Source organism: Rhinoraja longicauda, chromosome 20 (assembly GCF_053455715.1).
Source record: "Rhinoraja longicauda isolate Sanriku21f chromosome 20, sRhiLon1.1, whole genome shotgun sequence".
NCBI lineage: Eukaryota > Metazoa > Chordata > Chondrichthyes > Rajiformes > Arhynchobatidae > Rhinoraja > Rhinoraja longicauda.
Window position 1 is genome coordinate 1,322,501 of NC_135972.1, and position 17,299 is coordinate 1,339,799.

Consider the following 17,299-nt stretch of genomic DNA (forward strand, 5'->3'; position numbering starts at 1 on the left):
ACAGACTCACTGGAGCAAACTGGGCCCGTGCTAAAGCAGTTTATTGATACTATTGCCCTGGATTAGTTTACGGTCAGATTTTGCTTTCCTCACTCTGACTGTGAAATCACTTCTCCCCTTCACCACAAAAACGCTAATAACAAACAAAACCACTACTTCACATTTTTAATATTAACAACACGGAGACTGCCATATCTAATCTTTCGACTGATACAAAAATGTACTGTTCAATGTCATGCTTCAATACAATGAAATGCTTCATTCTGTGTGCTAAATTGCTCTACCTTTAAATCCTCATTATATAATTACCAGCTCAAAATGGATTATGTTTTTCCAAGAAAAGAACCGGTTTGACAGGTGACCCTATCTATATATCTATATATATATATATAGGGTCAACTGTCAAAATCAGTTCTTATATATATATATATATATATATATATATATATATATATATATATCACACACAAATTGAAAAAGTTGTTCGCACCTACCGAGCTGAAACATTTGCTCTAGTTGGCAAAGAATACCATTTTGAAATGCCAAAGCAACAGCAAGGGTAATCTGCATGCAACGTGATAAATTTTGGACTTGTTCATACCAGTGCAAGCTGCATACGTTTACAATTCCAACATTATTCGTAAACTCAACCAATCAATTACCTGGAGTTGATTGTAGTGGTCTTGGTAAGAAACTTCGTCTGCCTTTTTCTGTTGTAAATAATCTTCCTCTAATTTTGAGTACTTCCCAAACATCTCTTCTAATGCCTTTAAAAAGTTGAAGTAAATTGGTAAATGAGAACATTAAAAATATTTGCCATAGCATAAAATAAATGAAAATTAGTTTACTTATTTTATGTTTGTTAAAGTAATACATAAAATAGGTGAGACAATGTAGGCAGGATTCCGTTAATGCCTTCTGAAATGTTCTGCTTACAGTACTTTTAGAATTAAAGCCTCGTTTGATCACAATGTATCAACAAATACTCGGGGGAGGCTGAGGTGGTTGATTAAAGTTGACCTTAATATGCAAAACTGTAATTTACAAACATTTGTCAATTACAATTACAAATTGTTGGCTCCATTAAACTAGGAACACAGCATTAACTTATCACTTATCAAAAGCTATAGAAGTGTGAAAACGCACACCTCCAGATTCAGGGACAGTTTCTTCCCAGCTGTTATCAGGCAACTGAATCATCCTATCACAACCAGAGAGCAGTGCTGAACTACGATCTGGCTCTTTGGTGACCCTCGGAGTATCCTTGATCAGACTTTGCTGGCTTTACCTTGCATTAAACGTTATTCCCTTATCATGTATCTGTACGCTGTAAATGGCTTGATTATATAATCATGTATTGTCTTTCTGCTGATTGGATAGCATGCAACAAAAGTTTTTCACTGTACCTCGGTACACGTGACAATAAACTAAACTAAACTAAATCACTTAATTTTGCAGCCAGTCAAGGAATTTGGATGAAGTGTCCAACCTTAATTAATGGTCCGATCGCAAAAGAATTACATTTGTGTGGATAGATGCCACGCCTGCAGCAGCCAACCCTTAAAAGGTAGTGATATTCAAATTCACATTGGGTCTGCTGATAAAACGTCTGATTAAAATACAAGAACGTAATTTGTGGTTGAATGTGGGGAAAGTAATGAATATATACCAAATCAGTAACAGGCTCATATTATTTGCACATAATAGCATAGGCTACACAAGATATCCTGCATGAAATCTTTGGAACTCATAACGAGTCATTGAAAGGTCAGACGATATTCCCTGTGTAAAACAAAATCTATTTAGCGATGGAAACATTGCAAATAAACACTGTGCCAACAACTTAAAAAACACACAATGCACATTAAAGTACCTTTTTCATTTCAAGCTTTTCCTTCTCAGCAGCTGAAAGCTTTTGCTCCATATTTTCCAGTGTTTCTTTTGAATTTACTTCAATTTTGTGTGTTTCTATGGGCACTGTGTGTTCTGCAAGATTATCTGTAGATTGTCGAGGATCCTTTTTCTGCAAAGTTGCTGATGCCTCAACAGTATCAAGTGGTGGTTGAGACGTCAGCTGAACCTGCGATACGTTTAAAAACAATTTTAATAGTCAACTTAAAATACAGACCACAAAGTAATAATTTTATGTTTTTTTAAAATCACAAACTGACAAATGCTGAAATGCTGTTACCACTTACACTTTAGTTTAAATAAAAGCCTCTTGAATTATCATGTAGTATTGCGTGTAGTTCTGGACCTCCCATTATAGGAAGATCTGGAAGCTTTGGGGATGGTACAGAAGAGATTTACCAGAATACTGCCTGAATAAAGGGTATTAGCTATCAGAAGGCCCCATTGCAGAAGCGTTCACGTCGCGGGGCTGGAAACTGGAAGTGTCCTGAGCTAATTCTGCTACCACCATCATCTATTGTACAAGTATTGGTTCTCACTGATTGTCGCCGGAAGCTTGTGTCCTTTTCAGGACAGATGATGACAGTGATGTAACATTTGAAACATGGATGATGGACGCAAAAGAAGAAGCTATCAGAAGAGATTGGATAAACTTGGATTTTCTTTCCTCTGGTAGCTGCCAGACGTTGAGGGGAGACCTGATAGGTATATAAAACGATGAGAGGCATAGATAGCACAGACAATCAGAACTATTATTCCAGGATGAGAATGTCAAAGTCTAGAGGGCACAGCTTTAAGGTGAAAGGGGCAAGGTTTAAAGGAGGTGTGCGGGCAACATTTCTTTTTATTTACACACACAGGGTGGTGGGTGCCTGGAATGCACTACCAAGTATATTTGTGTATTTTGGACAGTCACGTAGATAAGTAGGGAACAAAGGGACACGGTTCATGAGCAGGCAGATGAGATAGTTTATCTTGACATCACATTCAACACGGACATAGTGGACTGCACTTTTCTATGTGCTATGTTTAAATATAAGTACTCGGAACCAGTACCTTGAAGCCCTACATTTTCTTTTACAATGCAGTGATAATCTATAAATAAACATTGGCGCAAATTGATGACACGAGAGGAGGAGGATGCCATGTGTCCCTCAATCCTACTCAGCCTTTCAATCTGACACCATTGACAATGTGCCTCATCCATTTTTCACAAATTCCTATATTCTCCAATTCCCTTAACGTCAAAGTTAAGTCAGTTTTCAGTTTGAAATCAGTGCATTGAATATCACTGAACAATTGAATATCCAGAGTCCTCAAACAATTCCTGAGTTCACAGTCAACTGTATAAAGAAATCTCTCCCCTCACTCCTAGATGATCAACCTCACCCCTCCTCCCCACTCCAAGTTCCAGCCTCATCAGGTAGAGAAAACATCATCTGCCCTGTCACTCCCGTTCAAATGCCACAGTAAGAAATTCATCAAAAGATCAAACATATAGTAAATTATGAACTACATAAAACCCAGGAATGAATATGCCAAAGACAGACACAAAATCTGGAGTAACTCAGCAGGTCAGGCAGCATCTTTAGAGAAAAGGAATAGGTGACGTTTTGGGATGGAACCCTTCTTCGGTCTGGGAGTGAACGAATATGCTATGAGATCCAGAAACTGAGAAAAAATTATATTTGAGACATTCATATATTCAGTAGTGGTTTAAATACTCTACCTTTTCTGGTGATGAAATTTGTTCTGCAGTGGCATTTTCCATTGACTCAACTGTCAAATCAGAGTCAGGCTCAATGTGTGGAAAGAGGGCAGGTTCTGCGGTGTTCTTTCCAGATGATTGTATTGTCTGGTTGATGAGGATGTCTGGAGGATTTCTTTGGCCCAACTCCACACCTGGCCCTAAGACAAAAATATATCCAGTGACATTGTAAGGCCTCAGATAAATTAAAATAAAATCACCTAATGACAGCTACTAAAATCGCTGAGCATATTGGCATCTGATATTTCACACATATGTGGCTACAGGCAGCATAACTTCAGTCTGTACATATTTGAAGCATTGAGTAGATTTTATTGAAGTTCCAATTGAAAAGATTTGCTCCATTGTCAAAATGTAACTTGATAACAAGTCCATGACATCATACCCCAAAGGACAAGCAATATATCAAATAGAGTGATGAAAGTTAACATGTCATCCTTTCTTAATGATTTATTGGAATGTTTCATCTGTCCAGGCTTGATACCAAGACACCAAACCATTGAAACAGCTACATTTGCGTTTAATATTTGGGTGATATTTTTGATGTAAAATAGGTCACACTCATTCTCTCCAACCTATCTTGTAAATACTAACACTTGTAAAACAGACAATCTTTTTCATGCTATTTCTTAGAGTCATAATCATTTCAGCAGAAATAGGCCCTTTGCCTCAAGTCATCCATGTCGATATTGCCACTCCCAGTCTTCCGCTACCTCACCCAAGGCTGTGGAAGGTACACACATTTCTGCCAGGGTTCCTGCAATTTAGAACATAGAACAGCACAGCACAAGAACAGGCCCTTCGGCCCACAATGTCTGTGCCACGCATGATGCCAAGATCAACTCTAAGCTGCCTGCACATGACCTATATCTCTCCATTCGCTGCATATCCACTTGCCTATCTAAAATCTCTTAAATCACCACGTCGGCAGCATGTTCCAGGTACCCACCACCGTTTGTGTAAAAAAAACTTGCCACACACATCTCCTTTAAACTTTGTCCTTCTCACATTAAAGTTAGGTGAGATACCTCTGGTATTTGATTTTTCCATTCTGGGAATAAGGATTTGTCTGTCCTCCCTATCTATGCCTCTCATAATTTTATATACTTCTAGCAGGTCTCCTCGCAACCTCCAGCGTTCCAGTGAAAACAATCCAAGTCTGCCCAACTGCTCCAAGTAGCTAATATCCCCTAATCTAGACATCATTCTGGTAAACCTCCTCTGCACTCTTTCCAAAGCCTCCTCATCCTTCGTGTATTGGAGCAGCCAAAACTGCACGCGATGCTCCAAATGCGGGCTAACCAAAGTCCTTTTTCTTTATCTGTACACTGGGGACGGCTTGATTGGATAGCACACAAACAAAAGCTTTCCACTGTACCTCACTCAGTACGTGGCAATAATAAACTAAACTATAAAGTTGCACCGTGACTTCCTGGCTCTTCTGTTCCATTTCTTCCCTTGTTTCCCACAATATTTGAGGGTATACGTGGATAGACCCGAGGGATTTATCCTACTTCGTGTGCCTCCACAGAGCCAACAACTCCTCTTTCATAATGTCAAAATGTTACAGGATATCCCTGTTCTCCTTCTAAATTCCCCAGCCTTCATGTCCTTCTGCACGGTAGATTTTAGATTGTTCCAGGCAACAGCAAGCCTGCTGAAGGATGTTAACTAAAGATTCTAACGGCCAAGGGCTCCACAGAGGACAACATAGAGCATTGCCTCGCCTTTTCTATGTTCATAAACTTCAATAATGACTGATAATTCAGTCACCTGTTTCTCAAAATGTACAGAATCAGAGGCCCACTTAAAAATCTCCACGCTAATTAAAGTTACATGGAGGAAATTAGCGAGAAATAGCACTTTTTTTGCATATTTCAATTGTAAAAATACTGAGCATAACGATCTAACATGCATAAATAAAAAATTAAAAAATAGAAGATCAAGCAGTTCCATGGAGATTTTAATAAAAGTCAGCATTCCAGGTTGATGACTTTCATCATAATTTGGGGAAAGTAATAAATTATTTATGCATTATTATATAAGCTGAAAAGAGTGCAGAGAAGAAGAATGAGCACGCAGCCAGGACTCTGAGTTATAGGGAGAAGTTGGGCAGGCAGGAGTTTACTCCTTGGAATGCAATGAGCTGAGGGCTGATCGTATAGAGGGGTATACAATTATGAGGGAAATAGATTGGGTGAATGCATAGTCTATTACGCCAGGTAAGGGAATCTAGGGGCAAAATTTAATAGGAACCTGAGGGGCAACTTTTTCCCTCACAGGATGGTATTTGGAACAAGCTGCCAGAGGAGGTAGTTGAGGAGGGTACTAAAACAGCATTCAAAATACACTGGGACAGGTACATGGATAGGAAAGGTTTCGAGGGATATGTGCCAAATGTGGACAAATGGGACTAGCTTAGATGGGACATCTTGGTTGGCGTGGAGGAGTTAGGCCGAAGGGCCTGTTTCTGTGCTGTATGACTCCATGACTCTCTATGAGTCATTAAAATTACAGAACAGGAGGAAAGATGTGGAGAGAACAAAGGGAACATCTGTGATGGGGTGGAAATTAAGAGAGACTGCATGACACAAGATATGGCGGTGCCAAGACTTGCTCATCACAGCTGATCTAGTTGGACGTGCGAAGAGGAAATGACAAGTGAAAATGGAAGAAAAAGAAATACACCTTGGAGAAACAAAGTATTGAAGGTACTGTTTCTGCATCAAATTTGCCGCAAGCTGTAAAAATCAGGTCAGCCAGAATCTGTGGAGAAAGGAATTGTTTGCCAGTTCTGATACAAACTGGAAAGGTTGGCTATCCAAAACTGCTGAATCCAATGTCAAGTCCTGAGGTTGTGGAACGTGCCAAATCGGAAGATGAGATGCTGTTGCTCAAGCTTACATTGGGCTTCAGTGAAACAGTGCGAGTGGCCAGAGTGGGTATGAGAGAGAATTAAAGCAGAACCTCTGCACCTCATCTGTTTTAATACACTGCATTCACTGCTCACAGTTAATCACCTCCATTCTGGGAAAACAAAAAGGAGAACACCGCCACTCACTCCTAAAAGCAGTATTTTAAATTGAATGAGGTACAAGTTAAATGCACCTTTGTCTGGAAAAAGGGATGGGTTCCTGGATGGTGATAAGGAAGAGATAAAAGTGCAAGTGCTGTAGTTTCACAAGAAAGTGCCTCGACAAAGGGAGAGGGTGTTGAAGAAGGTGGAAGGGTGAACAAGAGCATTGCGTCCATTTTTGAAATGGGAAGGGATGATGTGTCTGGTGATGACAGAAAGTAGAACCTATGTAGCTCATCTAATTTAATACGCTGCATCCACTGCCCATCGTGGATGTGGGGAAACAGAAGTTGATGACAAGGGCAAGCTCAGCATGTTCTGGGCAAGAGAAAAGACAGTGACAGAGGATATATTGAAATGGAAAATGAAGACATCTCGGGAACACTAGTGCTTAGATTATCATCAGATCTGACAGAGTTAGAGATACAGGGAGATACAATCATGAGAGCTAGGGAAGTCTGCAGGGCTATAATTGATCATTAGCCGCTTCCCTGAGGGAGTTGAGAAAGGGAAGAATCATACATAGATCACGTGAAAATGCAAGTAGGGTGGAAGATGACATCAAAGCTGATGAATCTCGAGCTTTTAATGAGAGCAGGGAGCTGCACTGGTAGCCAAGATTGTCGAGGAAATGAGGTCAGTGTCTAGGAGTACTCTTGCCCAGAGAGTCAGTACGGACTGATGTTCACTGGTGGGGTCATGATCCAGAGGGTTGCTTTGCAACAATCTAACTTACACGGGGTAGATTATCTTACTGCACATTCAAACAGTGAAAACAAACATTGCGGTTCAAAGGGAAAGGGAATACTTTATATGCAGGAAGGATAATGAGCACGGATATATCAAATCCATGTACAGAAGCTGGCATGCTGACTGAAGAATCAGATTCACACACATATTTCATACACATACAACAATGAGAGTTTTTAATGTACAGCAAAATGAATATTCCAGGCAGCTGTTTCAAATCCAGTTCTTAAATTGAAGCCAACACAGCCTCAATCCTTAGCCAAGACCTCTCCTCGAGTAAGTCCCAAGAGAAGTAGTGAAATAGGATCAGAGTGAGTTATTCCATGATCCTCATACTAAATTGACTGCAAGGGACAAGAAAATCTAGAAAACAATTTGATACACGAAAGAACTAGCACCTCAAATCCCCTTGGGATACCGCAAAGCACACACCGCTGTTCCATGAACTCCAACGACGGTGAAATAGTAGGTAGCATTTGTTGAATGAGGGTTGGCTATAACACCCGTTGTCCCTGCTCTTTTTAAAATAGCACCATCAAATTATTTATTTCCAACTGAACCAGCACATTGGATTTTGGTTTAATGTTTGAAATAAAAGACAGCTCCTTACAGTCAATATTTCACTTATGTATCAGTCAAGATTAAGTATTTCTGCACTGGAGAGGGGCTTGAAACAAAGTGTTCTGACTCTAGGCACAAGTACAAGGGGCGGCACAGCAGTACAGATGGTGCCTTACAGCACCAGAGTCCTGGGTTCGATCCTCACTACGGGTGCTGCTTGCACGGCGTTTTACGTTCTCCCTGTGACCGGGTGCTCCGGTTTCCTCCCACACTCGAAAGACATACAGGTTTATAGGTTAATTAGCTTTGATAAAATTGTAAATTATCCATATTGTGTAGGATGGTACTAGTGTATGGGGTAATTGCTGGTTGGCGAGGACTCGATGGGCCGAAGGGCCAGTTTCTGCGCTGCATCTCCAAAGTCTAACGTCTACTACCATCTGTGCCAAGCTGAGTTTTTACACTGCTTACCCAGAGTCGGTGGGAAAGAATCAGGTACTTTGCACAAAATATTTTAATCTTTTGTTTAGAAGCACATTTATACTTCTGCCACAATAGGACATTGTGAGATCTTTTTACTCTACATGTGATCACCCATATGTGTGATGTTTGGCAATGATCTCTAGCACAAAGCAGGAGAGAGAGCACACCCCTGAGCAGGTGACTGGATAGCGCTATCTTTTACTATGACTGGATTGGCATCGTTTCTTTTTCTGTGAGGAACACTGAAACTGATGCCTGCAAGAAGGATAGCAAAAAATATGAATTGCTATTTTATTATCAATTTTCCCAGACAGTTCCTGCATCTACTTCCCTTGGCATCATTAGGACTATGGAGTTGATCTTGCAACCAAAGAAAATCAGTTACTGTATCTGCAGCAGTAACGTTCTATGTCGCTTTGCACACAAATAAACTCAAACAAAAAAAAACTCAAAGCAATACAGTATTACGGTTGCTGGAAATGCAAAAATGTAAAGCCAAATAGGCAAGTAAATCTCAGCAATTGTTTCTCTTCACACTTGCCGAGCATAACCAGTATTCGATTTATATGTTTTACTTCAATGAACAATGATCAGTTACTCAAATAAAACTGCCCACTTGGTAACCTATAAACTGAACTGAAAACCCTCTCCAGAAAACCATTTTCTCATCATTGCACCTTTGTGGAAATTTGTTTTAAAGTTATGGAATAAGCAGTTCTATAATATCTCTGTGCTGAAGTATTTGTATTTTTTATATGTAAATGTTTGATGCTTAAATATTAATATTACAAACTTCTTTGAACTATTTGACTATCAGAATGTGTAGTCAAACTATGAAGTTCATGTACCAAGCAAAGAGACACTGTATGACAAACATATTAGTTGTGCAGTATGGCAATTTACCTGGATGACGATAAGATGATAAAAATATTTTGATATCAATTTCCTGCATCTAAATGGCATTTATCCATAGAACACAATAACACAGGCAATGGATACAATGCTTTTGGCTGAAATCAGTATGCTATGGGCCATTAGTTCAGTGTTCAAAGTGAACAGTTGGGCCCTGGGGAGTGTTGGAGAGCTGAGGGATTTTGGAGTACAAGTACAGAGTTCCCTGAAAGCCTCCTCGCAGGTATTTAGCATGATGAAGGCTGCTTTTGGCACGATGGCCTTCATTAGTCAGGAAATTGAGTACAGAAGTTGGGACACAAGGAACTGCAGTTGCTAAAATCTTGAACAAACAAAAAGTGCTGGAGGAACTCAGTAGACCAGGCAGCATCTGCGGAGGGAATGGACAGATGACATTTTGGCTTGGGTCCCTTCTTCAGATTGATGTCATGCTGGCGGATGTCAGAGTTACCAGACGGAAGTCGTTAAGGCATGCTACCTTGCTTTTCTTTGACACGAGGATGATGGTGGTCTTTTTAAAGCAGATGGGAACCTCAGACTGCAGAGAGAGGTTAAAGAATACTCCTGCCAGCTGGTCCTCGCAGGTCCTAGTTGCTTTCCACAGGTTTACTTTCAGGAGGTTGATTGTAAATTTCCCTATTTTCTGCCTGGCTTATCAAGAAAATCTCATATTGTAGACCGTGGGTCCTGGATCACGGAATGAAGTGAAGTCCAACAAGCTCATGCTTATGCTTATGCAATCAGGAAACTCACGTTGCTAAATAAAAACCAACAAACCAATATTATAGGAATACATTTAGACCTGGAGTCACACACCACAAAAACAGGACCTGCGGCCCAATTCATCCGTGCTGAACAAGATGCCCCATCTAGGCTGGTGCCATTCGCCCACATTTGGCTCATATCCCTCTAAACCTTTCCTCTCCATGTTCTTGTCCAAAAGTCTTTTAAATGCTGCTGTAGTTCCTGCCTCAACGACCTCCTCTGGCAGCCTTCTCTAAATGTCCAACATCCATCCAGTGAAAAAGCTGCCCCTCAGGTTCCTATTAAATCTTGCCCCTCTCACCTTAGACCTCAACCCTTTAGTTCTTGATGCAAAAGACGGTGCATTTGCCGTATCTATTCCTCTCGTGATTTTATACACTTCTCTAAGATCACTCCGCAGGCTCGTGCACTCCAAGGAATAAATTCTAGCCTGCCCAACCTTTCGCTATAGCTCATGCCCTTGAGTCCCGGCAACATCAGGGCGGTGGAGTCGAAACCCAAAACACCCGACTCTAATCCGACTCCTTGATTTCTTGTGTATCCCACTCCGACTCCAGCAGCATCAAAATTGGTCCGACTCCGACTCCACAGCCCTGGGCAACATCCTCATAAATCTTCTCTGCACTCTTTCCAGCTTTATTTAATTATGCTTCCCTGCACAACATCTCAAATCGCAGGCAAGCCACAAACCTACACAGGTGACAACTCCAGAATTCAACTCTTGAATTTCTCCATTCAAAATTAATGATCTTTTTCCCCCCATGAGTAAATCAAATCAACTCCAAAAGATCTACACATTACATAAATCTGAACTAAGCACATGCACCCCTGGAGCATTTTTCATTGGAATTCAATATTGCTGATACTCCATCAAAATATCCTGTTCACTGTTTGTACAAGTTAACTTTTGGAATATATCATTACTTACAAAAAAAATACAATGCCAAGTTTGCTTGATACCTGTATTTTCAAATGATATAAAGTCAGCATAAAATTGCTCATGCTGAAAATAAGTATTCACTCAGTAATATCTGAAATTGTTCCAATAATAACTGTTTCAGCCCACAATATCAACAACATTCATTGCAATATTCTTCATTAATTTTATTTTGACCCATGCGATGCTTCTTGAGACAGATAACTAGATAGCCTTTGCTTTAACATAAAATATTCATCTCAACATTGACACCAGCATTAAATATAGCCAAATTAATCCTTACTTCATCACACAAATGAACTCATACCTGTGAACCTTCCTAGAGTCATAGAGTCACAGAGTGATACAGCGTGGAAACAGGCCCTTCAGCCCAACATGCTCATACCGGCCAACATGTCACAGCTACACTAGTCCCACCAACCTGCATTTGGTCCATATCCCCCCAAACCTATCCTATCCATGTACCTAACTGTTTCTTAAACATTGGGATAGTCCCTACCTCCTCTGGCAGCTTGTTCCATACACCTACCACCCTTTGTGTGAAAATGTTACCCCTCGGATTCCTATTAAATCTTTTCCCCTTCACCTTAAACCTTTGTCCTCTGGTCCTCGATTCACCTACTCTGAGCAAGAGACTCTGTGCATCAACCAAATCCATTCCTCTCATGATTTTATACATCTCTATAAGATTACCCCCTCATCTTCCTGCGCTCCAAGGAATAGAGATCCAGCCTACTTAACCTCTCCCCATAGCTCAAACACTCAAGTCCTGCAACATCCTCGCAAATCTTCTCTGTACCCTTTCCAGCTTGACCACATCTCTCCGAGGGCTTACTTAAACTGTTATTCTCAGTTAGTAGATCAATTAAAAAGTTCAATACCTTAATTAGCACGCCAAGGAACAATCACATTTACACAAGATATTTTGGCAATTTCTAAACACTATTTTTAATTCTTCACTTTTAAGTAATAACTCTTAATCCTGAGAAATGGGTCAATTTGATAACAGTAAAAGTGTCCACATCAATACATACAAACTGTAGTTCGCGATTCCCATGTGCAAAATAGATTAAAAGTAGCTGCAGGCACCTATCAATCAATTTAAAAAAACAGAAACATTTCCCACATATCAACATGTAAACAAGGAAATGTGAGCAGAATAGACATATGCATGCATAACTGCACAGCACCACGAACAAAATGACTTTTGTCTTGAGTAGTAAGACGAGAAACATCTAGTGCAGTTGTTTCACTGATATGGCAGATGGGGTTTAATCCAAAGAGTGATGTGTTGCATTTTGGGAGGTTGAATATAAGGGAGAAATATACAGATAATAGTCAGACCCTCAACAGCATTGATGTATAGAGGGATCTTGGGGTCCAAGTACACAAAGTACATTGCTCCCTGAAAGTGGCAACACAAGTAAATAGAGTGGAAAAGGAGGCCTATTGTTTTCTATGCCTTGAATGGTTGCAACATTGAGTTTAAGAGGCAGGAGTCACATTGCAACTTTATAAAACTTAGGTTAGGCCACATTTGGAGAATTATGTGAAGTTCTGGTTACTCGGGGAAGGATGTGGAGCCTTTGGAGTGGTTGCAGCGAGATTTACCAGAATTTACCTGGATTGGAGGGTATTAGCTATAAGGAGGTTGGACACATTTGAGATTATTTTGCTCTGGAGATTCTAACATTGAGGAGAGGATATAAAATTATGAGAGGCATAGATAGGGTAGACAGACAGAACCTTTTTCTGAGGGTGGAAATGTCTAAGACTAGAGGCCATAGCTTCAAGGTCCAGAGGGGGGGGGGGGGGGAGTTTAAAAGGGACATGAGCGGCGATCGGTGCCTAGAACAGTGCTTCTTAAACTGGTGAATGGTTCACCCAAGTGTGAATGAAACTACAGGGGGGGTGCATGTAGGATGAATGACTTAATATATATATAAAATTATACACAAGGGAGAATAAGACGAAAATTACCAAAAATCATAAGAAAAGTTAGTCGAGGGTGAATGAAATTTTGTGATAAAGACTCAAGGGTGAATGAGTTTAAGAAGCACTGACCTAGAACATGCTGCCAGGGCTGGTAGTGGAGGCAGATAAGATAGTGGTGTTTAAGAGGCTTTAGATACAGAAATGGATATACAGGGAATGAGGGAACGTGGATCACGTGCTGGCAGAGGAGATTAGTTTAACTTGGCATCATGTTCGGCACATTGTGGCCAAAACAGCCTGTTCCAGTGCTGTATTGTTCTGTAAGATAATATAAGCTATATTTTAGCACTAATTACATACATCTGACAGATTGCTCACTTTAAATCTAATGAACCATTCTTTCACATTTCATGTATATTTTTACAAGAAAATTACTCAGCTTCCCATTTTCCAAGAAAGAAAGAAATTCACATTCTATTTGAAACAGATTTCCAAATCAGAGAGTTAATGGATCAATAGGTTTTATTTACCTGCAGAAAATGCTGCCCAAGGAATGGCTGGGGAGACTGACTGTGTTCCCGTTTCACCATCTTCAAAGTTCTCTGCTGCCTGAGCATTTAAAAAAAAAAAGCAGAGTTTAATTTGGCAGTACTAACTTATTTCCTAAATATATTTAATAAAAGAATGAATAGTCATCAGAATTTGTGAAGAATAAAAAGGCAAATCCAAATGAAAGATGAGAAAGTGTTGGTTGAAGCAAGCTTGGGGCTGACTTGGAACCTATTTTATAAAAATGTCCATCTGAATAGTGTTGGGCATAGAAATGTTCTGAAGTCGTATCTTGATGGGATGTTTCATCCTTGAACAGAGTTGCTCATTATGAAACAAACCTTCTGCCCTTCCAACCGCAAGAGAAAGTATAGCTTCCAACCCGACCTCCAAGCAGCTTCTCAGAACAGATCTTAGTATCCCAAGAAATGAACATCCAACAATGGAAAAGTACTTTAGTCTTGCACTTCAATGGTTACATTTTCATGCCACACTACTTTCAACATATATATTCAAAGCTTGGGACCGTGCTGAATAGAAATAGTACCTGGTAATTTAATTGCGAAATGTTGCAATGAGCCATGAAAGCCAGTAAGACTACAGTCTGTGGTCTGCACATTGTTAATAGGTGTAAGCTGAGTTGGCCTTGACAATTAACCAGCTTCTCAGAATGGAGAGGAAAGGAAGAAACATCTGCAAAGTCCCCAGTCCATGAAACACTGCTGAAAAGCTAATGCTTCCATCAACTAGATTTATTTATTTTACATTCCAATAGTAAATGATAAAGTTTCAATCTGAGCATATTATTCAAATGCAAGGTACAACTATACAAGGAGACTATGGACTCTAGGATAAAACTCAAGAACAATTTATTCATGCTCACAAAAGCCAAAAGTCTTGTTTTGAGCTTTCAGTAAATAAATTAAATGCACAGTGAATGCCAGAAGGTTGAACCTGATTGGCCAGGTGCTGGTACTGTTACACCAAGCTCTGTGAAAGATACTACGAAAAAATGTGTTCCAAGTCCACTTTCCAACAAGGGTCTCTACAATGCACATGAGGGGTTGATGAAAAGGGTACTTTTCTTGTAAATATGCTGTATATTTTGGCATATTCTCCTTTTCTCCTTGAAACTAAGTTTAGAATCCAGACGAGTCTAAACGAATGAAGGGTTCTTCTCTCTAGAAATTAATTTGGGGCATTTTCAGCTCATTACAATTATATATGAGCCACACTAAAATTGTCTAAAAGCTAGAGATTTAACCTGGTAGTTAATATTTGTAAACAAGAAACAAAAGATTCCAGAGCAAGACACAAGAAAATGGGATTGTAATTATGTCATTGTATCAGAGGAAGAAAGATTTTAACAGTGCTCTTTTTGAACTGCTGCACACTAATGCCAACAGCATTCAATAAAAGAGAAATGGTTTCCATTCCCCAGGGTTCTTTGATAAGCAAAGAAAAGTAGTTCACATCAAGACCAGCTAAATAGCACATCATATAGTATCAGGAACATTCTTACATATAAGGAACATGAAAAAAAACCATTTGTTTCCCTTTATAAGCACTCCCTAAGAACTTACTATTCACCTGGTCTTGGACACAGCCAAAAAGGGGTCCTTTCTAGCAAATGTGAAAGCAATTCTGTGTACCAGTTTCTTCTGAGAACTGCAGTCAGACTGCCAACATCATATTTAAATCTTCATGGCCTTAAGCTAGTTGAGATTTTTATTCCCATCTGTCCAAATCGAATTTAAAACACAATTCCAAAACCAAACCACAGTACTCTACCACAATGTACCACCAATTATTAAAGGTACACTCCCAATACCGAACCAAAGAAAAAGGTTCAATATAGAACTTCACATTTTAACACGTACCTCAAATCCTCCAAATTCATCATCGTCCATCCTTCACCGTGCACCTACAGTAATCAAAACATCACGTTTACAATAATATTTACAATGCCACAAAAAACTACACGGTGGCGTAGCGACACAGTTGCTGCCTTACAGCGCTTGTCGCACCAGAGACCCGGGTTTTCGATCCCGACTACGGGTGCTGTCTGGTGGGAGTTTGTACGTTCTCCCCGTGACCTGCATGGGTTTTCTCCGGGTGCTCCGGTTTCCTCCCACACTCTAAAGACATACATGTTTGTAGGTTAATTGGCTTGGTATAAGCGTAAATTATCCCTAGTGTGTGTAGGATAGTTTTAGTGTGCGGGGATCGCTGGTTGGCACGGACTTGGTGGGTCAAAGGGCTGTGTCCGCGCTGTATCTCTAAACTAAACTAAACTAAACACCAGAAGGCATTGTGTTTTGTAAAGACATGACAATGCATTTCTCTAATGTACTCAAAGATTTTGGCCTAATTTCACAGTGGTAATGGTCAAATTGATTTGGTTTATTACAGTATCATAAACAGATATTTTTTTCTTATAAGCGATGCCAGTTAAAAATCTTAATTAAAAATGTTCAATCCCCCATGCTTCATTGACAATGTTTCATTTGTTTTTAAATAATTGTGGCACCGAAATTTCTTTAACTTGAACAAGTACTCAACTGTTTAGTTTCATCCACTATCAAATTAATCAATCCACAAGGATAATCAGAACTAATTAAATCATTAAAAAGTTCTTTTGAATTTTCTAAATGTTTCCAAAAAGAAATTCCATGTTAATTTTGGTTATGCTCTTTTTTTAAAATGCACTAAACCAAAGATTAGAACAGGAATATTGACAGGTAAACAGCTCATGGGAGGAAACAAGAAGAAAATCTGTACCTCAGTAATAATTGGGAAATTCCATAGTACTGAAGCATTTGCAGCCATCTTTTACCAGGAATGCCAAAAGGATAATCGCTGGAGCTTTTCTTGATGCCTCTGCTGCAAAGCACTGGGTGCAGTAATGGTAATGGGTCCTTCCTATTCATCCTAACTGTTCACAAATTAAAATCACCAGCCCATTCTACACAACTTAAGTTGCTTCATCAATGAACTTCCTCCCATCATAAATTGAGATGCGAGGAGATCCCACTGATGACTGTACAATGTTCAATCACTTTCCCATCTACTCAAAGAACACGCAGCAAGTAAAATCCACATCACACAAACCCGGCGAGCAGTGGGCCGGGACACTCATAAGGTCAGTAATGATAGGAGCAGAATTATGCCTTTCAGCCCATCGTCTCCTCCACCATTCAATGATGGCTGATCTATCTCTCCCACCTAACCCCATTCTCCTGCCTTCTCCCCATAACACCTATACTAATCAAGAATCTATCTATCTCTACCGTAAAAATATCCATTGAAAGTCTCCAAGCCTACTGTGGCAACAAATTCCACAAATTCACCACCCCCTCCCTAAAGAAATTCCTCCTCATAGCCTTCTTAAAGGAACGACCTTTAATTCTGAGGCTATGACCTCTGGTCCTAGACTCTCCCACTAATGGAAACATCCTCTCCACATCCACTCTACTCAAGCCTTTCACTATTCGGTAAGTATCAATGAGGTCCCCCCTCGTCCTTCTCAACTCCAGCGAGTACAAGCCCAGTGCCATCAAACGCTCATCACATGTTAACTCATACATTCCTGGGATTATTCTAGTAAACCTTCTCTGGACCCTCTCCAGAGCCAGCACATCCTTCCTCAGAT

The 17,299-nt window shown here is 39.9% G+C and overlaps 1 protein-coding gene across 12 annotated transcripts in view; it reads right to left on the minus strand.

Annotated features, from left to right (window-relative positions):
* LOC144603477 (coiled-coil domain-containing protein 91-like) overlaps positions 1–17,299 on the minus strand; it is a 106,347-nt gene that overhangs the window by 77,633 nt on the left and 11,415 nt on the right. For 6 of the 12 annotated variants that reach the window (XM_078416707.1, XM_078416706.1, XM_078416705.1 and 3 more), the window contains 6 exons: positions 15,528–15,571; positions 13,629–13,707; positions 13,360–13,416; positions 3,641–3,819; positions 1,874–2,080; positions 663–767 (listed from right to left, as the gene is read on the minus strand). In XM_078416707.1, the coding sequence (XP_078272833.1) occupies positions 663–767; positions 1,874–2,080; positions 3,641–3,819; positions 13,360–13,416; positions 13,629–13,707; positions 15,528–15,557 (657 nt within the window). In that variant the 5' untranslated portion in view covers positions 15,558–15,571. Of the gene's footprint in view, positions 1–662; positions 768–1,873; positions 2,081–3,640; positions 3,820–9,939; positions 10,216–13,227; positions 13,417–13,628; positions 13,708–15,527; positions 15,572–17,299 lie in introns of those variants that run through there. The other 6 variants (XM_078416712.1, XM_078416711.1, XM_078416716.1 and 3 more) reach the window with 5 other exon arrangements.